The 24,773-nt window shown below is 51.0% G+C and overlaps 1 protein-coding gene across 2 annotated transcripts; it reads right to left on the minus strand.

Moving 5' to 3' along the window:
• Positions 1-289: 289 nt before the first annotated feature.
• CALB2 (calbindin 2) lies at positions 290-23,177 on the minus strand. 2 transcript variants are annotated; one of them, XM_081119589.1, is made up of 11 exons: positions 22,774-23,177; positions 13,047-13,123; positions 11,474-11,563; positions 9,554-9,634; positions 6,342-6,398; positions 5,726-5,803; positions 5,166-5,221; positions 4,830-4,869; positions 4,622-4,675; positions 3,792-3,863; positions 290-1,591 (listed from the first exon to the last, which is right to left on the minus strand). In XM_081119589.1, the coding sequence occupies exons 1-11, from the start codon at positions 22,865-22,867 to the stop codon at positions 1,475-1,477; spliced, it is 816 nt and encodes a 271-aa protein (XP_080975715.1). In that variant the 5' UTR covers positions 22,868-23,177; the 3' UTR covers positions 290-1,474. The 2 variants fall into 2 exon arrangements, with proteins under 2 accessions (XP_080975715.1, XP_080975716.1); XM_081119590.1 differs by lacking the exon at positions 9,554-9,634 and having other exon boundaries at positions 565-1,591; positions 22,774-22,918.
• Positions 23,178-24,773: the final 1,596 nt, after the last annotated feature.

A 24,773-nucleotide genomic window follows, 5' to 3' on the forward strand; every position in this document is an offset into this window, starting at 1 on the left:
ATTAACAACAACGAAAACCTACCGTGAGCGTATTATCTTGCAGCTCTGGAGGTCAGAAATCCAAAATGGGCTAAAATGGAGGAGTTGGCCGGCTCTAAGGGAGAATGTTTCCCTGCCTTTCCTGGTTTCTAGATGCTTCCCGCCTGCACCTGGAAGGTTGGCTGAGTCTGTCTCACATGCGTCACTCTGACGTGCTTTTCTCTTTCACATCTAAGGACCCTCGCGATGACTTTGGGCTCACCTGGGTAATTCAGGGTCATCAAGTCAGGTGATTCGAAACCTTAATTCTGCTTTGCCAGGTAACATAATGTATTCACCACGTCTGAAGATTAGGGCTCAGACATCTTTGGGGGCCATTATTCTGGGAGTTGAGGGGTACTAGGGAGGAGGAGGTTTGAAGGAATGGCACCCCTAGGAGGGTGGGTTGAGCAGATGCGGGCAGAGCTGCAGGGCACGAGCACACCAGCCTTGAGGCTGTAGTTCTAGCTGGGAGGGGGCGAGGGTGGGGACAGACAGCCGAACACATACCCCGTCCCAGGGTCATAGTGCTATGGAGAAAGATATGCCTGGGAGGAGGGGGCTCTTTATTACCTTCAGTTTCAGTGGAGGCAGTCATAGCACCTCTCAAAGGATTAACAGAAACACCCCAGGTGAGCTCTTTAGCACAATACTGGAGATGCAGAAACAAACATGGGACAAAGAAGTAATGGGGTGACATAGAGGCAAGCAGTGACTCTCGAGTGAAAGCCCAGAGTCCTGGGGTCCCACGCCCTGGTCTAGTGGTTACACCCCCGTTGGGGGTCCTGATGACCTTTCCCCACCCACGAGTCCAGGCTCTCTCTTAGGCAAAAAGAGCTGCTAGCCGTAGAAAGAAGCTGACCACTTGACCAGCAGAATGTTCCCATTTTATTGTCTGTAAACTCTTCTTTGGTAAACAAGAAGACAAGGAACCCAAGGAGAAAAGGAGCATGCGGAGTCAAGAAGACAAAGAGAGGACGGTGCCCTCCACAGACAGGAACTCCGAGAAGACAACTACACCGTTAGCAAGGTGGCGGATGGAATTGGAAGTTTGGGGTCGGCGGTGGCATGGGGGAGAGGCGCAGGGGAGTGGGAGGGGAGGGTCCACTCTGTTGGACATAGAAGCCTAAATCATACAGCAAATGAGCTCATGCATCACAGCAAAGAGAATCAGGGAACACCCCCTCCCACATCCTGTCCACCTTCCATGTGGTTGGCTGGTACCCCACTGTGGGCAGAGCCATGTGCCCGGTCAGGTCAGGGTTGGGTTGGAGGGGGGCTCCAGGATGCCCGTCAACAGCCCATCCTCCATCTCTCCTTTCCTGCTCTGTAGGCTGGTGTGTGCAGGTTGCAGGGGTGTGGGGAGGAGCGCCCATGATCTCCAGGTCTGGGTAGAAGTGTCAGGGCAGCAGGGGCAGGATTTGGGGAAGGTGGAGAAGCAGCCCCTGTCCCCCCTTTACATGGGGGCCTCGCTGCAGAGGACAATCTCCAGGTCCTTGCGGTAGAGCTTCCCCGCCTCGGCCAAGGACATGACGCTCTTTCTGTAGTTGGTGAGCTCTTGGATATTCATTTCCTAGGAGACCCAGAGAGAGGGTGAGTGAGGGTAAGAGCAGGCTCAGTGGGTGGCATCACGCAAATGGCCCACCTACTCATTCACAGTCACACCCGACAGGGCCTAAAGTTGTGAAGTCCCTGGAAATGTCACCTAATTCATAACATTGGGGCGTGCCTGATTAGGTACCAAGGATGGGACCCCAAATATTGACTCCCAGCTTGAGAAGACACCCCTCCTCCCCAGTTTAGTGTGACATCAGGAGTCAGCATCAAGGGCGGGGCTGCTTACTTCCTACGTCTAAAAGTTTATGCGGGAAGCTGGGTAGGCCTGTCACAAGTTGCAATTGCCTTAGGAATTCTAAGAAATATAGAAGTTTGACCCCATCAGCCTATCCCTCAGGAGCCTCCAACATTATTCTGCTCAGGAAACAAGATTACAGCTCACACACCATCAAAATGGAACGTGCACCTGCCATGAGTTCACCAAAAATAGCCTTTCCCTGCCCAGCTCAAGTGCTGCTATTCACAGCCACCCAGCTCTCTCTGCAGATTCATCCTCTGCATCCCCAGGTGCCAAGTTGGAAGCTGGCTATAGGTGGAAGGCTCCTAGGTAAACAACGTTATGAACATCTGTGTTTTCTAACTTTTAGCATCTGACTCTATTCTTGTTTCCACATCTCCAGTGAACCTGTGCAGCCATGTGAGTTGTCTTTGGTGGTAATCGAGAAAGAGCCTAGTCAGGTGATGACCAGGAAATCCAGGTCTCTCCAGAGAACTAACGCCTGCCTTCGGGGTCCATCGGCCCCAGGCATAAGGCAGGGCCACATGGAGAATAATTATGCCTCATTAATACAATTACAGTTAAAGATATTTTCCATTATGATGCCCAACATTCCTTGGGTACATAAAAGTGCATAAATAATTTTCTTCTAGAATTTGGTGCCTGGAAAAACTTTGCCATGTTCAGACATTTCCAGAGTACTTCCTTCTTCCTAGGAAAAATATTTTCTGCCTCTTTCAAAAAGCAATTGTGGGTAACATGAAAAAAAATAATAAATGCAGGATGGAAGAAATGAAGGATGATACTCAGGATAAAGATAAAGAGGTCAGAAGCAATCAGAAAAGGGAGACAGACTCAGAGGCTGCAATGAATTCCCCCCCCCCCCCCTTAAGCTGAGCAGTAAATTTAGCTCTTGCCTGGCAGCCAAGGCAGCTAGACAATGCAAGGTATTACAGAGTGTTCATCTTCTAATTAAAGAAAGCAGCAAAATCTTTTGCTCAGGGGAAGACGTTTTCCAGGAGGTGATGGACGACTGCTGCAAAGGCTCGCCTCTGGCTCTTGTCTCACCTGACCCCTCCCGCCCAGGACACCACCTGAGTCCACAGAGGGCCTCCTGGGGTCTGTCCAGTAGGCAACAGGCCAGGCAAAGCAAAGGAGTTCAGGCTCCCTGTTTGCTCTGAGGGGAACAAATGCTTCCATGGCTCCCGTTAGCCCCTTGCCCAGCTCCAGATTCTACAGTGAATTGATTCAGAATACCCTCACCTCCTACTGGGCACCGCTCTCCAAAACTCTCCTTGTGTCAAAAAGTCTTTTTTTTGTTGGCAAGGTGGCTGACACTTCCATGAGCTGGGCCAGCCAAAACTGCCCTTCCCTGGTCATAGCATCATTCACAACAGCCAACAGGTGGAAGCAACCTAAGTGTCACCCACAGATGAATGGGTAAACATTTGTGATACAGACACATAGTGGAATATTATTCAGCCTTCAAAAGGAAGGGAATTCTGACACATCCTACAACACAGATGAGCCGTGAGGGTACTATGCTAAGTGAAATAAGCCAGACACACACACACACACACACACACACACACACACACACACACACACACACACACAAATACTGTATGATTCTGCCTATGGCAGGTCCCTAGAGTTGTCGAATTTATAGAGCCAGAAGGTGGAGTGGTGGTTGCCAAGGGCTGGGGAGGGAAGGGTGGGGAGCTGTCATTGAATGAGTATGGAGTTTCAGCTTTGCCAGATGAAAAGAGTTCTGGGGGTGGATGGTGGTGATGGTTGCACAACCTGATAAATGCATTTGACAGCACTGAGCTGCACCCTGAAATAGGGCCGATCAGAGGGGAGCAGAGGGCACTCCACGGCGCTCCTCCCCACCCCTCCCTCAGGAGCTGCCATCGCCCCAGGCCCGGGCTCCGCTCACCTTCTTGTTTTTCTCGTACAGATCCTTCAGAAGGGCGTCCAGCTCATTCTCGTCAATGTAGCCGCTTCCGTCCTGGTGGCGGGTGCAGAGAGTCAGCAGAGCTAGCGCTCGGCCCCAGGACCCCTGGCTTTGCCTCTTGCTTCCCCCACCCATTCATTCTAACCTTCACTCTGCGCTAAAGGACGTGCTCAGACCATGTGGTGCCCGAATAACAAGCCCCTTCCCGACTTCACCAGTCAAAGCAGGAACGGGACACTTCAGGGCAAACTTTGGGTAGCTTTTCACTCGGATGTCTTCATTTGCATTGCAAATGTAAGTGAGGCTCAGGAAGCATTTAGCTAACTGAGTGTCACATCCCCTAATGAGATGTCAGGATGAGCGAGGGGCTGGCTACCTGAAGCTTACCTCCAACCCTTCCATTATAAGGAGGACATTGGAGCCACATGGGCGGGGGACAGCTAAGGGAGGGGTGATGAGTGGTACCCTCTCGTTCCCAACGTCCTAGAAAAACAACTGGCATCATGACCTGGCAGCAGGAGAGTGATACTGGGCACCTCCTCCCTATGGCCCCCCCAAACCCAATCACACCCCAGCTCTGAACAGAACTCTCTACCATGGACTATTCTCTCTTGTACTTTTAAGGAACCAAAACCTTGGGTCCCACAGACCATGGATCACGATGACATTGATCTTTTCACACAGCAGAAGATGCTGTGGGGAATCAAAAGGGACAGGAAGAGACCACATGGCCCCAGTTGCCCCCTGACAGATCGTCTGTTCCTTAGGATGGTGCATCCTGTGTTTCCATCCCACACTCTCCTTCCTCTTACCTTGTCGTAAAATGTGAAGATGGCGTTGAACTCCTCTGAGGTCAGCTTCATGCCCTGGAAGGCCCAAGGTATTAGAGAGAGAAGCAAAATCCCCGTGTGTGTGTGTGTGTGTGTGTGTGTGTGTGTTGGGGGGCAGGAGGGTGGAAGGTGAAACTCAGGAGGGATGAGAGGAAGGGAGGAACCAAGAAAAGCAAAGTGGCTCTTTTACCTGAAATTTAAGCAGGAAGTTTTCCTGTACAGGCAAGAGTCTGGAAAGAAAATGTTAGAGCAGAGATTAGGAAGCAGAGCAGAGGGGAGAACAGCTCGCACCTGAGGGGTGCAGAAGCAGAGTCTGTAGTTATGAAAACAATCTCTAAGCACTTAATAACCTGGAGTTAGTGGAAAGTTCTAAAACGAAGGAGACAGGCACATTGAGGTGTTGACCTTCACAATTCTATCTAGCTTTGTTTTGAGCTTCACGAGGCCTGACCTGCCACCTGTCCTTGATGGATCTTAGAGATAGGGATGGTAACACAGGACGCTGGGGTTGAGGGCAGGCACATACCGAGACATCTCTGAGAGGCCCAGTTTCCCATCGCCATTCAAGTCAAACATCCGTAGCTGTTGGGGACAAAAAGAGGTACTTGGGTTATTTTCTTTGACCTCTCATGTGGGACCTTGCTCTGCCATCCCTTCTACTGGAGAGGGAGGAAGATGGGTGGAGCCTGCTCAGGCCTCCTCTGGGGTCACCTGGAGGCCAGGGACCAGCATGGTCTAAATTGGTCACTGGGGAGACAGTAAGGACTTGGTCACTGTGCCTCTCTGCCCTCCTCAGGGAGCAGGTGGAGAGGATAGCAGGCCAGCCCCAAAGCCCACCCTCTCCAAGTTTATCTTCTCCAGCGCTGTGGAGGTTGTCATGGAAACAGATGCTCCTGGTCTCAGTGAGTACCTCAGAGAGAGGGTATGTGGGGCCATGAGCTAGAGTCCCTTTTCCAGCTGCCACTAGGAGTCACTTCACCTGAGCCCGAACAATCAGCCAACAAAAGACCCTGCAAACTGGAATCCCACTGGCTTGGGGCCCACGTCCTGCATCCCTGGGGGAGAGGGACACTTCTGCCCACTCACTATGGTTTGGGTGTACTCTTGGAGCTTGGGTTCATCATACGGCCTGTTGGCCTTCTTCAGCAGGTCAGACAGGAATCCCTGGAATACAAAAGGCCTCTTCAGAGCCCCTGACTCAGTCAGTCAGTCACTCATTCACTCACTCAGTCGTTCATGCTATTTACATAGTTTACATCCCTCATAATCCCCTAACCCTTTTACGCTTGTGTAGTGACCTTGGAGGCCTGGAGGTGGCTCCTGGATGCAACCTCACCCCATAGGAAAGGCAGCAGAAACTAGCTCTGGCTTCTCAGAGAGCCCAGGACACAGGGCTAAGCAGTGCCTGGGGATCACAGGTCCCAGATGTACAAGCCAGAAGGCCAATCTGCTGGGGTTGCCTTGAGGATGCCTGTCCTGGGTACTGTGTGCAGAGGAATGGGGTTTGGTTGAACCCGGTGGCCCTACAGCTCCATATTAATGATTTCATATAGCTGCCCTGAGCCAGACCTGAGTCTAAATTGACCAAAACCCAGGTTCCTCACCCAATGTCTCCTCCTTCCCCAGGTTCCTTAAACCACCACCACATTGGCCCCAGTCCCATCCTCCGCACCCTCCACACCCTCTTCAAGGCCCATCCTACCTTGAGCTCGTTGGCTTCAATGTAGCCACTTCTGTCGGTGTCATACTTCCGCCAGGCCTGCAATGAGAATGCCAACCTATTCGCAAAGACCTACCCCCATCTGTAAGCCTCCCTCCATTCCCCTCTAATGGCCCAGGCAAGCCTTGACAGTCAAGAACATTACAGTGGGGTGGGGATGTGGAGATGGTCTAGCCTAGTCCCTGGCACGTTGCAGATGAAGAAACGTGGGAAGGTGTCTTGGCCAAGGTCACATGAAGAAGGAAGAACATGCTGGGCCAAGGTCTCCCTACTCTAACTGGCAAAAGGTCTGGGTCTCCTATTTTTTCTTTTTGTCTTTTCTTTTCTTAGGAAACCACCCCTCTCCCATGTTCAATTCATATGGTTCAAGAGGGGCTGACCCCCATCTTCAGAGGTAAGCATATGACCTAGCTCTGGATGATAGGTCCCTCTTGGGATCCCATCCCATACTGGTTCCAGGCTCTGGTGCATATGTTGGGTCCCTGTGAGGAACCAGGGCACTGCCTGCTGACCACAGCATCTGGGGGATCAAAGAGAAGCAGAGCTTCAGCAGGTGACGTGGGTCTGACCACCTTCCTCCTTTTCTGGCCATCTGAGCAGCAGCAGACATTACACAGGAGAAACAAGGAAAAACAGTTGTTGCGGCTCTAAAATGTCCACACATTCTTCACCTCCCTTCCGAAGGTGGAGCCTGATTCCCCTCCTCGGATGGAGGCTGGGCTGAGTAACTCGGTTCCAATGAATCGAGTGTGGCGGACATGACAGTGTGACTTTCAAGACTGGCTCACAAAGGCACTGAGGCTCCCTTCTTGTTTTCTGTTGGGTCACCCACTCTGGAGGAAGCCAGCGGCTGTGTTGTGAGGACACTCTAGCAGCCCTATAGAAAGGCTTCCTGTAGTGAGGAACTGAGGGTTCTAGAAACGGTTTTTTCCCTTCATTGGTTCTGAGTTTTAAAAAGTTATGAGACATGAGCAAGACCCAATAAAAGGGTGGGCTTATACTACAGACAACATGGGTCGATGGTATTTGATGAGACGGGTGTGTTTTCTCTGAGGGGAAAAATGCCCTGTTCTATCAAAATATTCCTTCCCATGCCCGGAAAGCCCATCCTTGAAGAACTACTAAGAAATACATGCAGGTTTTCAAATACGGCTTCACCAACCAGGGGCGTGTATTTAGTGCATTAGAATTTAGTTCACCTAGGTTGAGTCTTGACTGGGAAAAAAGCAGCCAGCCCCCAAATTGCCTAAAGAGAGGATAACCTGAAGGGAGCCCAGTCTTCGCACAAAGCAAAGCATCTGGCTGCTTTTGGGGCTGAGATCATCCCAGCTGGTCTGACCTAATCTCCCTCCCCCCTGGGCCCGCCCCACCTCCACCCCAGGCGCTGGCCTCTCCCCCCTCCAGCACTTTGTGTTCATCCATCAGCAGGTCATTATGCTATTCCCCTTCAAGAAAAAGAGTTAAAGAGGCCTGGGCTTTGTGAAATCTCAAAGAAATCCTGAGGTGTCACTAAAATTAGAAATTAAAATGTTGTGCTGAGCAGCAGGAGCTGATAGCACAAGCCTTTCAGGGCTACCGAGGGACCATTTCATGTTTCCAGCTGGTAAAAATGGAGCGAATGGACAACCCCACGAGGGGATGGTCCTGTAGGATGGTGGGGTCCCAGGAAACTTGGGGGGGGGTGGCTCAGTAGATATGCTGAAGCTTAAAAGTAGTCAGGTAAGAATATGGAATAATGTCAATTACACAGAAACCACTGATCTGGGGGGGCGGGGTGAGTTGCCTCTCTTTAAGCAACTCTGTCCCCTGCAAGCTGTCATCATCTGCATTTCCCACATCAGAGGTGGGACCGAGGCCACCTTTGGCTGTCTCCCTATCAGGGAAGGAGCAGTCAGGCATAATGCTCCCTTTTCCATAGACAGAAAAATGGACTCTCACAGAAACAGCACCCTGACAAGTGTAAAGTATATTCAGACCCCCCCCCCCCCCCCAGACAGGCAAGAGAAGATCCAAGAATCCAGAATATCAATTACCAGCTTATGGAATTTTGCCATCTTGAAAAAACTGGAGAAAATCCTTTAAAGCCCCATAAAATTAAATCCTTATCAGATGCTCGGGCAAGCTGCCACTGAAAAAATGACTCCTGGGCCTGAGAAGAGGCTATTTCTAACCGACTGTATGCGGGGAACTCACTGCGAGGTGGGCTAGCTCTCTTGTTGTTTTCGGCAGTGACTCACTGAGAGGGGGTGACTGGTGGCTGGAAATGGATTTAACATGATGAATGGCAACTCGAGGCAAACTGAAGGCCAGCCATCGTTTATCACAGCAGGCAGTGCGTGTGGGGCATGGGTTGAATTTCACTCCAAGGGACACATACATTTAATGGCCAGGGTGCAGAGCCCCAGAAAAAAACACAAAAAAATAATTGGTGGTTTGCTGGCCATCAGGATTAGTAATATATTTGGTTGAACCATATGGAATTTCCAATTCTTGTAAGTAAAAAATGGTTAAATACCAGCAATTTCACATGGTTCAACCTACTGGTTGAATATTACTCAAAGACAGTTGAGTTTGGAGGTCCTCTTTGGTGTGATCTAAAGAATAGGCAATGCTCATTTAAAAGGGGCCAGCAAAGCTCAGGCCGCAGTCAAAGATCAAACCTGGAAGATACTGGGACCTGGAATCCTCACTGGGCTTTTCAGCTTTAGGATGGAGCATAAATCTATCCTTCCCAAGCATGTTCCTCGGAACTCAGACCCTCAGGGACACTAATGGCACCGAGTGAGAAGAAAGTATGAGTGATCCTAGAGCCAAACCGAGGGAAACGGGTCTCTTTAGCTGCAGGATCTGGAGCCCATAACATGCAAATGTCTGTGACAAATCCCCAGAGGGCGATAGCATTTACACAGCATTTCCCAAATGCACGCGACCTGGTGACCCCGGCCTGCCTCTCCTCCCGTTCCCCACACTTTAAAGAGCACCCGCATCCCGCATCGCCCGGGGGGCTTGTTAAAACCTAGATTCTGAGTCAGTGAGTCAGGGGCCCAGCATGTCCAACAAGCGCCCAGGTGACGGAGACGCTGATGCTGCTGGCCCAGAGTAGCGGTGCCCTAAGGGCTTCAGTGTCCCGGGGCCATTCCCAGGCCTCGGGGGGCCTGGCTCTGAACCAGGGGTGGGCAGTGCCTCGGCCTCACCTCCATGAACTCGGCGCTGGAGCCCACGTGCTGCCTGAAGCACAGAAGGAAGTTCTCCTCGGTGGGCAGGATCTGCGCCAGCTGTGGGGATCAGAGAGCGACAGTAACATTTATGGAGGCCCTGCTGGGGAGCAGAGCAGACTTTCCTGTAGGAAGAGTGGAAAATGGCCAGTGGCGAGGCCGCGTGGGAGTCGCATTTTGCTTCCTTCCTGAGATCAGGCCTTCAAAAGGGAAGAAGGATGTTCTGAGAAGTGCATCTTTGTCTCCCCAAACCTTAGGCTATGAACAGCTGGAGGCACAGAAAGTGGTGCCAAGTACCCAGATTCAAAAGCATGCTCAGTAGATTATCCCATATACATAACTTCCTAAAGTATGCAAACCCATCTGTGATTGGTGGTTGCTGGCGAAGGATGGTCTGCACCAGGCGAAGGAATGTTTTTGGATGAAAGAAATGCTGAATCTTGATGTGGTGGTGATTATATGGCTTCTACAACTATGTAAACTCATAGTTTACATGTAAACTATTTAAACTCAACTATGTACATTTCAGATTGATTCAACTGATGCAATTTTTTGTATGTAAATTATACCTCAACAAATCTTTTTAAAAATGCAAGTACTCTTGTTCAGTAAACCCTGCTGGCTGCCCACCCAGCTGGCCTTCCCTCCCCCCCTTTCTGCTCCCAGCATCCTTGGTCGAAGGCAAATCCGGATTAGTTTCAGGGAAATGTGCTATTTCCCATGCCAGTGACTGGCTTATGGGTAGGCATGTAACCTAGTCCTGGCCAGTGAAATGTGAGGGGTCTGCTGCGGGTACTCCTGGGAAAGGTTTCCTTGCTCTTATGAAGGACCAAATGAGATGAGCCCTTTCAGCATCTGGATGTGGATGTGATGCCTGGAACTGCTGCAGCCAGCTTGGGGATGAAGCTGTTTTAGGGGCAGAGAAGCAGAGCTGGACACCTGGCCTCCTTCACCCAGAGTCAACCCTACCCATGGCCTATCTCATCAGGAGCCTCTCATAGTTTAACCCATGAAAGCAAACCAAAACCTAAATAAATAGCCAAAACAGCCAGCCAGGCTTTCCCAAGTAACGCAACCCCTTAAGTATAGCCAATCAGGTAATTTCCTCGCTTTGTTTCTGCCTCTTCTCTATAAAAGTCTCTCCCTTAGCTCCTGTTGGTGGAGTGTTTCTAACCGTTTCCAGTCTGGTGCTGCCCAATTCCAATAGATTTTTGCTAAAAAAAAAAAAAAAAAAATCTTAAAATTTCTAATGCCTCAATTTGTCTTTTAACAATATGTATATAGCTATTCCTATGTGAATGCATGTGTGTATATTATATATAAAATATGTTATACATAAATTATATATGCTATGTATAATATATATACAGGGTGGACAAAAGTAGGTTTACAGTTGTATGTGGAACATAGAATTTATTCTTGTATTATTATTTATTTATTATTGTATTATTTGTATTATTATTACTGTTATTATTTCATATCCTTACTTATGATTTATCTTTTAGGCAATGATGGCGGGCAGTTTAACCTACTTTTGCCCACCCCTGTATTATACAAATTTTGCATTTAAAAAAATGTTGCTTTTGGGTGCCTTTAGGTGGGGCATGAACGCTCCTGTTCCGGTCTTCACCCTCTCTTCTGTCGTAAGCTGGGCTCATCACATATTTACAACCCCTGCTGGGCCCTGAGAGCATTTAAGGTCTTCATCCCAGTCTTAGGCCAGTGTTTGTTGCTTCCTTCTTTGTGGGACTCAGAAAAAGCCCCCTTTGTGCTCAGGGTGGGGGTGGGGCTTTACCATCACCACCTAATTTAGATCCCTAGTCGGATGCTTGCCCATGGGAGAGACACGGGTGACATGGCCCTTCCCACACAGCTCTTAGCCAGGACAGCAGGACTCACCTCTGCCATCTCGATTTTCCCATCCGAGTTTTTGTCATACTTCTGCATGAACGCCTTCATCTTCTCCCCCAAGTTGTCACTCTTTGACACCTGTGGAAAGACAAAGGGGGCTGATTTTGCCCCTGGGTCCCATGTGAACCATGGATCTCTCACCCTCTGGTGCAGCAGCGGTGGGAATCATTTTACACCCTAGATACGCAGGCATGGAACCGGGTCGAGCCAATGCCCCGAGTGATCCCTCCAAATCCAGTGGCCTCTTCTTTGAGGCTCAGTCACATCATTTTCGAGGGAGAATAGGTGTGTTCTGTACCATGTCATTAAACACACCCCTCTGCCTTTGAGATGGATTAAACCACAACCCTTATTTGAAGGGCGAGGCTCCAACTACTCACGTGAGAACTGAGGCCCCAACATTTTACTGTGGCAGCTTCTAATAAAATCCAACTTAGTCCAGGGGCCCCCAACAGGTTCTAAGCACTCCACCAAAGCAAGGTGCATTGCTCATTTTCATCTTTAAAGACTAACTGGCAATTCCACAATATTTTTAACTCTGATTTTATGCAAGGAAGAAAGTGAGGAGAAAGTCTTCATACAGCTGAAGGGTAACTTATTTATTTTTTTAAATCCTCACCCAAGGATACTTTTTCCATTGCTTTTCAGAGAGAGTGGAAGGGAGGGGGGAGAGAGCAATATCAACGTGAGACACATCGATTGGTTGCCTCCCCCACGTGCCCTGACCCGGGCCGTGGATTGAGCCTGCAACCGAGGTATGTGCCCTTGGCTAGAATTGAACTGAGATCCTTCAGTCCGCAGGCCGATGCTCTAACCACTGAGCCAAACTGGCTAGGGCTAGCTGAAGAGTAATTTAAATCATCTACTAGATTACTGTCACTACTGGAAAGGCAAAGCACTTCAAAACTTCCGTTAGCCCATGGTTGCCTATCTTAAATGCAAGGCTCTCTTGAAGTTCTCAAACCTTCCCTTGACTTGGGTGCTGCTGATACATCATTTGCATTAATGAGCTCTTCCTCATGCCTAATCAATAACGAATCTATTTGGCCAGCTGATGCCTCTCCTTCACTTCTCTGATGACTCTGGGGAGGGCTGTGGGCTTCCTAAGACAGGGCCATGGGGAATTCCACTAGTCCTTAGAGTCTTTTCTGAATCCCTTCTATTGATTTTCACCTTTAACTCGTCTCAATTTGCTAATATTTATTCGTTTATCAATATTTATTGCTTTACATTTAGGTATGTAAAGCATCTTAGACAGGCTGTGGACTCTCCACTAGGAAAAAATACTTTTATATACATATATACAGACACAAGCTTTGGAGTTTTGAGGGGTCCATCAACCCGTTGTCCATTCATGAATACCCCTCAATCCTAGACACCCAGTGATAGTGAGATAAGGTACTCTTTTTAGGGAGTATTCCATTTTAAAAAAATCCTTACAAGTAAAAGAAAAACTCTAAGGGTCAAGACCGGAGCTGTCAGGACAGCTGATAGGATACATAACTTGGCCACGGTCAGGATGACAGAAATCCCACGCGATGGGATAGGGCGCTGGGCTTACCATGCCGGAGCCTTTTCTTGCCTTCTCCAGCTCTTGGAAAAAGTTTTCTAGTTCTTTACCTTCAATATACCCATTTCCTGCAAAGATAGCAAAGAAAAAAAAGCACTTAACCTCAGAGCTACATAGTTAAGACCAATGTGGGGGTGGGTAGGGGTGGGGGGAAGTGGGGACCTTTACAGAGAACTTCTCCTCACTAGTCAACAAGCAGGTTCTTGGGCACCCCTGGACTGTTAGGGATGTGGGTCCTGCCCTCAGGCATTTGCAACTGTAGAGATAGGAGATCAATAACCATGCATCTTTGGGGTATGCATTCAGTAGTCAGAGAACACTGGCAGGGACCAGCACCAGAGGTGAGCAGGAGCTGGGCGCTGTCCATAACCAGCCGGGCAAACAGCAGGAGCTGGAGACATACAGGGGACAACAGGTCCTCAGCATCCAGGTTTGTCAGCAGGTGGTGGCCTTGGTCACCTGAATGAGGTCAGAAGCAGAACTTGGGTCTCTGGGGTGAACCCCTGAAATCTATGTCCACCTGGAACCTCAGAATGTGACCTTATTTGGAAATTGGTTCTTTGCCGTGATGCAATTAGTTCAAATGAACTCGTACTAGACTAGGATGGGCCCTAAATCCAATGACGTGTTCTTATAAGAAGGCCGTGTAAGAACAAAGACACACAAGGAAGTAGCCACGTGAAGACAGAGGCAGAGATCGGAGTGAGGCATCTCCAAGCTGAGGAGCACCATGGATCGCTGGCCACTAGAAGCCAGGAGAAAGACACAGAATCCAATGCCCCTCAGAGCCTGGAACCAATACTGCTGACACCTTGATTTTGGACTGCAAGCCTCCAGAACTATGAGATGGTAAATTTCTGTTGTTTTAAGTCACCCAGTTTGTGGTAGTTTTCAGATCTCTAGGAAACTTATAAATAAGGAAAGAGTGAAAAGAGAAAGGCAGGATCTCTCCTGTGGAATGGGACACCAGAGTCAGTCAGTCACAGGGATTAAGCACAGGAGAGGCAACCCACTGCAGAGCAATGAATAGCAGAGCTCTGAAGTCTGTGCACACAGATTCAAACCCTGGTTCTGCTGCACTTACCAGCTCTATGACTTTGGGAAAGTTACTCAACCTATCTGGGTTATTTTAATTAAATGGGATTTTTGGATCTAAATCCCATCACCTAACTCGTTATGAGTGCACTATAGATGTTGCTATTGTTTGAGTTCAATGGCCAGACCCTGTGTATAAGATGGGAACCAATCTGGATAAAAAGTGCTTTTCAGGACCAGGTCCCAAGGTCAAAGCCTGATTTGTAAGATTAAATAGTGAGAAGTCCTTTAGGTTCTCAAGTCTTGAACCCAGATAACCTAGGGACCAGGGAGAGCTTTCTGTGATTTGAAACCTCCTGGGATCTTAAAAAATATGAACGACTGGCTCCTACCCCCCAACATTCTGATGTAATTGGTTTGGGGTGTGAACTACGCGTCGTGATTTTTTAAAAACTTTCCAAGGTGATTTCAATGTCCAGCAAGTTGGAAACCGCTGGCCTAAAGTTATCAAGTTCCAACTCTGCTCTAAAGCAAGGTTCCCATGTAGAATATTCAACTTGTGCAGGAAAGGGGGATGGCAGCTAGCTTGCTTCAAGGGTCAATGGAATTAAAAACTAAACAAATAAAACAGAGGAGTATTTGCCCTGGTCTTAGTGGGGGCTGTGGGGGGCGAGTGGTGTGTGTTCCTCCCCAACTCTCCCCCTGGAACCCCCTGAGAATTTAGATTCCGAATAGTCTCCAAGGCGCCCTCTAGTGGATAAGATGCCACAATTGTATGTAAAGTCACGTGAGATAAACAATGTAATTTTTGTCTGCAGGGAAACGCTGTGATTATAATTAGGGGAAAACGAGACTTGAGTTCCCCCCCGCCCTGCCCCCAAGATAGAGTAGTCATCTTTCTTCTAGGATGTTCTGCAAAGCTTCTTGGAAGAGCTGGAATTTCAGGAGTGTGTGTCTAATAGCCTGTGAGGCCCATCCGAGGTGGGGAGCAAGGGAGGGGAGAGGAAGGAGGGGGGGCTTTCTAGGCACAAAGGGAGTCATCTGGTTAGTTGATGATAACTCCTGAGCTGGAGAAACAAGTTCTCTTTCCCTTCCTGGCCACTCCCTGCAGTGACCTGCCTGTTCTCCCATTTCTCAGGCAGAAAGCTTGAGGTAAGCTCTGAGCCCAGGTGCAGCTTCCAGAAGCCCAAGGCTGGGGTTGGAGAGGCGGCTCCGAGCTTGCACTGTGAGCATGCGCGAAGTGGAGGCCTCAGGTGGCCGGAGCCAGGGCTGGGCTGACCCCTGAGCGAGTGTGTCTGTTTATCAGCCTATTAGGAGGTGGCCGAATGACTGTGGGCTACTTGGACAGGTGGGCAGGGGAGGCCTCTCTCAGAAGCCCCAGCTCCTGGGCAGAGGGAGGAGAAAGGGAGGAGTGGAGTCAGAGGCAGAGAGAGGGGCCAGGAGCTGGGACCCCGTCTCTGGAGAGAGAGTCCCCTCCTGAATCTGGCCTGAGCAGCACCAGCGGCAGGAGACGCCCAGAAGCTGGATGAGCCCCTCTTGCCAAGCTAGGCGTTCCCCCAGCACCTCCCTCTGTGTACCCCAACAAAGGGGCAGAAATGTGGTTCAATTCAACAACAAGCTTTTACTTTTTTGAACTGAACAGTTCAACGTTATGGCTGGAGCTCAGGGAGCTATAGCCACGTTCTAGATATGGGCCTATTTTTCAAGAGCATTTAATGGTCTACTGGGGGGAGCCAGCCAGACAAGAATGACGTGACTCTAGCAGCTGAAGAGGAAAGCAGAGATTAGGCAGACAGGCAGGGGCTGCAGGGCCCCGAGGGGCATCCTCTACCTGCGGGTGGGGGGTGGAGGGAGGGGGGAGGCCTTGCTACTTTGGCCTCGCTCAGAGCAACTCCCATCCATCGTCCAGGAGGCGCCCACTACCCGAGGCTGGGGTGGAGGCCCGTTGGCTTATCTCCTTCCAGGGAGGACTTCAGCACTGGGCACCTTTGCTTTTTCTATGACTCTCTTATGGGGTGGGGAGTGGGGTGACTGGCCACCAAGCAAATCTCATGTGGATGGGTATCTATATGGATGTGGTTACCATGGCAACCGTCACTCCTAACTTCCTATCAAAACTATTCTGTGAACCTTAGGAAGAGAGGCTGGGTAGGAGCCAGGGACCCTGCACCCTTCCTTACTCTACTCTTGCTATCATTCTTCACCACCACTGTGCCTTAGTTTCTCCAAATTTAAAGTGAGACGACACTGCTTTACAATTAATTTGGCCGTAAATACTCGGAAAGCCTCCACTGAAGGATGCCCCGACCACAGTGGATAGATGCCTGCTTGTTTCTCCTGAGACGTGTGAGTCCAGATTTTCTAGGAACTGAACAGGAGAGAGGAACCCGAGTAAGAGGCATAATTCTACCATCAGCTCTGTGACTGTCCATGTGACACGGAGCAAATCAGTTTCTCTGAGCCTCAATTTCTTTTTCTTTTCTTTTTTTTTTTTTTGGTTAATTCTTACCCAAGGGTATTTTTTCCATTAATTTTTAGAGAGAGTGGAAGGGAGGAAGAGGGAGAGACAGAGAAACATCAATGTGACAGAGACACATGGATTGCTTGCCTCTTGCACAGGCCCCGACCAGGCTGGGAATAGAACCTGCAACCCAGGCATGTGCCCTTGACTGGGAATCAAACCCATGATCCTTTGGTGTGTGGGCTGACGCTCTAACCACTGCACACACCAGCCAGGACATCGGAGCCTCAATTTCTTGATCTCTGAATTGGGTATAACTACTTATGCCCTTCCTCCTTTCTAGGGCTATTGAGGGAGCCACACAAAGTAATGCCGCAAAAGCATCTGGAAAATGTGAAATCCCACTAAATGGAAAGCACCATTTTTATACTGTACTCTGAAGGTCTGTGAACCAATCCCTGGCTGCGAACCCTTTGGCTCAATGACAGCTGTCTTTAGGGTGCTGGTTCCTAGCCCAGGCTGGGTATTGGAATAACCTGGGAAGCTTTCACAGCATCAGGGCTGCCTGGGCCCCATCCACAGAGCTTCTATTTAATTGATGAGGTGAGAGCCTCCCGTGGGCATGTTTTCCAAAGCTCTCCAGGTGATTCTAATGCGCAGCCAGGGTTCAGAACTGCTTCAGGGCGGCGTGTCTCAAATTTCAAGGTAAGAATTACCTGGGGATCTTATTAAAATGAAGACTCTCATTCAGTAGGTCTAAAGTACAAGGGCTCCTGATTGGGGGTGGGGGTGGGGTGGGATCCCAGAGCAAACGGCTGCTGGATGTATGTTCAGACACTTGACTTGTAGACTGTGTTTCTGGGCTGGGCTGCTTCTGGAACGGTCGCTCTGGAGCTGGGCTGGGTCCCCTGAACCTGCGGACAGCTGGCAGCCCAATGCTGGGCTGATTCCCAGGCGTGGGCGAGGCCAGAAGGATGGGGCAGATTGGACGAGAGAGGAGGGGAGACAGCAGAGAGCCAGAGAGGAGGGGAGAGAGCCGAAGCCAGAGGCCCCAGATGGGACCGGCTGGGCAAAGGAGGACGCGTGACGAAACGGGCCAGGAGAGCCCCCGGGCCAGGCCTCACGCCTGCTCTATTAACTCTGGCCCCTGAGAATTGGAGGGGGTTCCCCTCAGGGTCTCCTTGGCCCTGGACCTCAGCTAGTGAAACCGCAGGAGTCCAGAGGGTAATAACCAAGGCGAGCAGGCAGGGCTGGGATCCTGGGCTGGCGGCTACCCTGGGGAGGCAGGCTGAAGCACCTTGTTTGTGAAAATGTGTCCCTGCGGCTGCCTCCCGGGGGGACCCAGCTCTTCTCAGACACAGCTGCCTCCCCTGGCTGGTGCAATCACCCTCCACAGAGAGGCAGGGCACTGGAGTGTGGGATCTGCACAGAGGCACCAGCTCAGGGCTGGCAAGCTACGGACTCTCCCCTGCAAAGGGCCTTGTTTATGAAACAAGTGGGGAGTTGGCGGGTGAAGGTGAAGGTGGAGGCAGGGCTGGGGTACTTATTCCTAGGGCTTCCCCCAGATGGGGCAGGAGGCTGCTCCCAGAGAGCCCGAGATCCTGACACCATGCCCCAGTGAGGCACAGGCCCCATGGAGATACCCCGGCAGGGCTAAAAGAAAGCCTCTCAGACAACTTTGACCTTGGGTCCCGGAACCAGAACTCTCTGACTTTAGTGCGCCAAGAAGCAATCATTTTTATAAATCCTATAATTACCTTATAAATAGCACCGTTACATTGCATTGCAAACGTTGCAGAATTTGTGTAAATACTTAATATATACCAGATATTCTGTGACCCTGTTTGGGCATGTCTTCCCTTTTAGTGTGCCAAGAGCCTTCATTTAATATTCACTACTCCATCAATGCAAGCTGCCAGGCCTCTCTCCACCTCTGAGAGGCGCTGTCATTTAGCTTTCCTCCCCTTCCCCCACTGGGGACAGGAACTTAGCAGTGACTGGAGCTTGGGGGGAGCCTGCCTGGGCACTCAGGTTCTGGAAGTGTCCTCAGTGGTGGGTGGGTTCTGTTATTGCCACTAGGTGTAGAAGAGAGGAGAAAAGACTGGGCTTCCCTCAGCCCCTTGTAGTCCCTCCTCTCACTACTTTTCAAGTCCTCGGGTCCCACACAGATATGGAGTAAGGCTCAGTCCCTGTGAGACACTCAGAGAGCCCCCTGCGTCACCAGGGCCATCTGGATGAGACAACGCCCAGTGAGTCTGGGCAGATTCCCGCACCTGCAGCCAGGTGTATGTATATATATTTCTTTCAGACGGAGGGGGAGGTGTCCCTAAAGTTATTTTCTTTTACATCTTTCTTGTTTTGCTGATTATACAAGAAGCACATGCTCTTGTGAAGATGTCAGACATTCTGGAAATTAACTTAGAAAATAAAAGAAAATGCCTTTTAATTTTACTTCATCTATCTGCAGGGAGAACCACTATTATGTTATGTTCTTTCAAATACTTTCTGGCAGACATGTTTCATTAATAATAAAGAGGGGGCCCGGCTGGCGTGGCTCAGTGGTTGAGCATCGCCCCACACCCTAAGAGGTCGCTGGTTCGATTCCCAGTCAGAGCACATGCCCGGGTTATGGGTTCGATCCCCACCTGGGGGTGTGCAGGAGGCAGCGAACAATATTGAACCATCAATGTTTCTCTCTCTCCCCCTTCTCTCTCTAAAATCAATGAAAATACACTTTAAAAAAATAATAAAGATGGGTTCATACTCTAGTAGACTTCTGCTTCAATTTTTAAAATCTTAATAATACACCGTGGACATTTTTCCACCTCATTGTCACTGGTTACATAAGATCCCACTGTAGAGAGCAGCATGATTTGTTTCTGTTCCCTAGTGAAGCACCCCCCCCCCCAATTCTCAGTATCCCAAAGAACTCAGTAAGGGAGCCCCCGGCTCATAGAAATTCTGCACATGTGCGCGTGTATCTGCGTAGGGTAGATTCTCGGAGTGAGTGGGATTTCTCCTTGGTCCCCTGAGTGTCTGCTGGCCTCTGGGAGAGAAACTATCTGATTACTACAGTTTCAGTTGCTACCAAAGGGCAAAGGCTGAGGCCACCACTTGGCTCCTCATGGGCCTCCTACTGGTGGTCAGCAGAAGAGGAGCCTGGTGGCCCATGTAGTCAGAGCCACACAAAGGGTCAGTGTGAGCTCTGAGCTGGCCACCCCTCTGCCGCCTGGGTCTTGCAGAGTGAGAAAGTTCTGACAAAGAAGTGCCCAGGGAGCAACAGCAGAGTGGACTCAGACATGTAAGGCCACCTAAGGGTCACTCCGAGCAGGGAGGTGATGTGGAAGAGCCATAGCCCCACCCAAGGCATAGGGAGGGCTTGGTTGCTACCTTCCCTCTGTCAGTTTTTGAGAGTCAACATCAGAACCCTCCCAAATGCATGACCCTGGCTGACCACTGGGGAGGCGACCGGGGTAGCACAGGGGACTAGGAGACAGGATGCCTGCCCCCTCCACTTTGCTGTGTGTTCTTGTGAAAGAACTTTGCCTCTTTTGAGTCCCAATTTCCCCCCCTTCAAACACCTGCTCCTTCCTTTCTCCACCGAAAGGCTAATGATCATTTTGAAAATAATCTAACTGAGCAAAGTCACCTGGATGGTGATTCTTCCTCCTGGCATCTCCGGGTCTCTGTTTACTGTGGAGCCCGGGAGGGGCGGGGTGGGGGCTCCCTCTCCCTGGTGGCTGTGACTAATTGGGCTCCAGCGAGCTCACTCCTGGGACCCTCCTTTGCAGAGTCTTCCCAATGGTCTTTAAGTTTATGAGCAGCCGCGGGACTCAGGGTTGGAAAGAAACCCCAAGATGAAAACAGAAGCCGGAGTTAGTAAGAGGGAGGCCCAGGCAGGGCAGGGGACGCCCCAGGGGTGAGGTGGCGAGCTCCCTGGCAAGCTTTGGTGTTGCAGAGGGGACAGGTAGGGAAGGTACAGAGCAGGTGGCCCACAGCTTAACTCTGGGTCCTTTGGTGGAGTTCCAGTTTGGCTCTATCCTCACTTTCCCAAGTCACCCCTGTGCTACCAGGCATTTAATCCTTTGCTTGCCTTCCCTATTAGGTCTACGGTTCCTCCTTGGGGTTGCCCCTAGGTGCTGACCACAGAGGGCAAGAGGACACCCGGTGACCAAGAAGCAAGAAGCAAGAAGCAAGAAGCAAGAAGCAAGAAGCAAGAAGCAAGCATTTCGCTCCCCTTTCACATCGGAGCAGGAGGGAGCCACAGGTACAACGCCTTTGAAGACTCTTGAGTCTAGGTGCCGCGTAGCTATGCTCCAGCGACACTGAGGTCCCCTTTCAGGAATTAAAGGAACTGCCCATCACCTCTGAGGCTGGGCCAGGGGCTCTCCTGTGGGCAAGAGGGGGGGAAAGCAGGTGTCCAGAAACCCAGGTGGGGAACAGGTGCTGGCCAGTCACCATCACCATCCCCTACCTCGCTACATGACCTGGGAGAAGTCACTTCCATGCCTATTTCCCCATTTACACAAGAGAGTCCTGATCTGCCCAGCAGGCTCAGTGTGCAACTCAAGAAGGTGCGATTGTGTTTTGAAAAGTACCGAGGCTCAGATAAATGTAAGGATTTGCACGGTTATCGAGAGCGCTATTGGTTGTCCACATGAGAATGGGGGGAAAGGAGAACTGTGGAGTCCTCTGTTTATAGCTGACTCATCTGGCAGGAGGCCGGTGGTATAACCTTGGCCACTTGGTAACTTTCCTTGAATCATGCAAGTCTCTGGTGCAGATAAACCAGCAGGGGCACCCTTAGGGAATGTGCTTGTCATCTGGATACTCACAGGCTACGAGCTTCTTAGAGCCCTTTTCACTGAGGGAGTTTTATGGCACCAGCCAGGGACAGAAATACAACCCCTCGGCCCCATTTTACAGATTTAAGCATCTACCCACCTCCTTCAATAATTCATAGGCAGATCGAGGTCCTAGCCCACATATCACATGCCCAGTCCTGCGCCCCCCAGCTTCCTCAAGGGAACAAAACTTCACTCATTATCCTCCCCAGATATTAACCCCTGACTCTCCAGAGCACTCTGGGCAGAAGGCCTCTGTTTCGCCACCCTCACCCCTGCCCCGCCAAGCTGAGGAAGGGAATGGGGCAGAATTGAGCAGGCCACTCCCTGACCCTCTCTCTGGCTCTCATACCCCCATCTCAACCCCAGGATAAACACCCTGAGCCACTACCTTGCCAATGGTCTGAGATGCCAGAACATTTTAGATGCCCACCCCAGCCAGGGCTTCAGAGGAGGAATATCAGATCACTTAATTTTTTTGGAGTTGTGGAGAAAAAGTCTCCAGCGAAATCAGAAGCCTCTAAAGGGGGGCCTCCCTTTGTGCCTGAGTGTAGACCCTTGGACTCTCAGTGCTGGGAGCCATCTCCAAAGGTCATTCAGTCCAGGCCTCACTTTTTGGGTGAGTCAATGTCAAGACCACACAGAACAGAGGGTTGGTCACTAAGGCATTTTAAATTGTGCTTCCTCCCCACTCAGATGTGGAATCACCCAAAGCTCCCAGGATTATCACCATGAGGGAACATGCCAGGGTGGCACCCCAGCCCTGCCCCCACCATACCCGCTGCTGCTGTGGGTGGGACCGCATGCCTGTGGGGGATGGAATATGGGCAGAGGAAGCCCAGGGGGTGTTCAGGGGCCCAGTGCCATTCTCTACTCCTGCTCCTCGCTAACAGGGCTGGGAGGCTAAGGGTGTCCCTTCAGGATCCCCTAGCTTGCCCCAGGACGGTGCCAGGGCTAACCTGGTATTCAGCCAAAGGGGAACTTGAAAGAAATGAGTGGGCTTCCGAGACCTGTGGCTGCAGCAGCTGAAGACAGGACGTTACCTTGGAGAGAAAGGCGGGAAGATAAGATGGCAGGGGGGACCTGTGGGGAGCCTTGTCAGCCCAGGCCTCCCCTCTGGGAAAGCACCAACTTGCCCAGAATGAGGCTGCAATAGCCGGTGGGCTCTCTGTCATGGATGTCAGGGAAGAAAAGTTACTGACAGTTATCACCAGAGCAGCCAGATGTCTCCCAAACTCAGGACCCGGATATCAGCAGGCTCTGCAGTCACAGTGTCCCCTGGAGCAAAGGTACACCTGCAGGCATCAGCAATGCCCCATCCCCTCCACCGCAGGTCCCCTGGGGTCGAATGGGCACAGAAGTTGGGAGCTTTACTGACCGTCTGCGTCAAAGTGCTTCCAGATCTCCAGGAACTGGGACGCCGTCAGCTCGGCCAGGTGCAGGTAAGGGGGCTGCTGCTGCGGGCCAGCCATGGCGAGCGGCTCGGGGACCTCGGGCACCGCGCTCTCCTGCGCACTCCGCGCTCAGCCAGGTCCTGCGCGCCACGCCGCCTTTATATACAGTCCCGAGGCTGTGCCGGCGCCCGGCCTCCAGCAGGGGGCGCGCGCGCTCAGAGGATCGGCCTGGGTCGCGGTGGGGCGGTGGCCGCCCGGGAGCTCCGCTGGGGTTCCCAGGAGGGTGGCAGGGAGGGAGCAAGTCTGCTCGGGGACCGCTCAGGGCCGGGCCGGGGAGACAGAGGCTCTTAGGTGCAAAGGGGAGTGAGGCTGCACGTGCCTCCCCCCCCCCCCCCGACCACCTGGGGTGCAGCTCCCACGCATTATCGTTAGCAGCAGCAATAACGACAGCATCAATAATGACAATACGTTTGAGAAGTATTTAGCACCGGGACTTTGGAGTTCACTAGGTCTCTCTCATGCGTCCATTGCTCTGACCTTTCCATGGCAGGAAGACCAGGGACCACTTTTCTGATATGGGGACTTAAGATTCCAAATGACTAAATGCCCAGCAAATAACTGGTCAAGCAAGGGTTTGAACCCAGCTCTATTTTCAGGTGCTCTCATGGCCCCTTAATGGGGCCAGGTCTTGGGGGGAAGCCAAGCGGTCTCAAAGCTCTTCTGGGGGTGGCTAGAATCGGGGCCAACCAGGGAGAATCCAGATGGGAGTGGAGGAGGGGCTTCTGTCCCCTGGGTCTTGGGTTTTGCCCTTCCTGGTGCCTCTCTCCACCGCTGGTACTTGCCCCGGCCTGGACAGGACCCGGGGGCTTTTAGACATTTGTCCAGGGACTGTCAGACTAGATTCTCCCTCCAGTGTCTTAGCCACGCCCACCTAGGGATATCGTGGGAAATTGCCCAGGACCCCCAAGGGCAGAAAAGGTCCAACGCTGACCTAGGAATGTTCCACTCTGGTTCCAGAGAGCTCATTCTTTAGGACAGCAGACAGGACTCCCCATGCTGGGAACTGGGCTCCCTCTCCATTCTCTCTGGTGGCCTGAGCTCTGGGGCCCTGTCCTGACCTTGTGCACCCATTACCCTCAGTGGCAGCTCAGTCCTTCCTTTCTCTCCTCTCCCCGCTGAGTGACTAAGAAATGAATTGATACTTATTAACATGTGCTAATGAGTGTTAGCTGAACTGCCTTCCAAAGGGAGAGCGAAAGGGAAGGAGGTGAGAACAGAAACGAGGTCGCTGGGGGAGAGTGTGTCCCTTAGGAGGAGGGACATGTCCAGAGTAAGCCCAGAGGGGCAATACCGACTGAGGGTTCCAAATCCACTTGTTTTTTGCCCGGAGCAAATGTGCATAGAGTTTCTTACAGGAACAGACTAGGAGAGAGGAGTCATAAAAAGCCAGCTTGGGAGGCCTGTGTTAATCACCAAAGCCACAGTGTCTCTCTTGCCTGCTTCTAGGGAGACAGGATGGCCCCAAGGTTAAGAGCAGGCACTCTAGACTCAGGCAGCTTGGGTTTGAATTCCAGAATAAACTGTGTGACCTTGGGCAAATTACATAACCTATCTGTCTGTGCGTCAATTTTCCTCTTCTGCAAAATGGGAATGTGTGTATTTACCTCTTGGAATTGTTCTCAGGATTAAAAGAGTCGGTGTTCCCCTTACCCTTTATGGAGCCAGGAACCAGCGGTGATTGGCTTGGAAGGAAATTCTGTGGCCAACATCTCTCTCCTGGGGTAGTGAATGGCTTTTGGAGGGGGCTAATCCCAGAGTGAGGCTAAGATAAAAGGCTAAACTCAAGCTCTTAACCCCTGTGAGGCACAGCCACTCAGTGATCTGGCTCAGCCACTTTCAGATCTGACACTGTCATTGGGCTCCTTTGCCCACCCTGGCCCAGATCTTTGGGGCCAGAGAGTTCATCCTGGCTCTCTAAAGACCA

The sequence above is a fragment of the Miniopterus schreibersii genome (assembly GCF_964146895.1).
Source record: "Miniopterus schreibersii genome assembly, chromosome: 18".
NCBI lineage: Eukaryota > Metazoa > Chordata > Mammalia > Chiroptera > Miniopteridae > Miniopterus > Miniopterus schreibersii.

Coding starts and splice junctions, on each gene's coding strand:
- CALB2 (XM_081119589.1), bottom strand. CDS start 22,867: ATGGCTGGCCCGCAGCAGCAGCCCCCTTACCTGCACCTGGCCGAGCTG. Junction 9,635..11,473: donor GGAAAATCGAGATGGCAGAG/GTGAGTCCTGCT, acceptor TGATCCCCACAG/CTGGCGCAGATCCTGCCCAC. Junction 4,676..4,829: donor ACTTCCTGCTTAAATTTCAG/GTAAAAGAGCCA, acceptor TGGGCCTTCCAG/GGCATGAAGCTGACCTCAGA.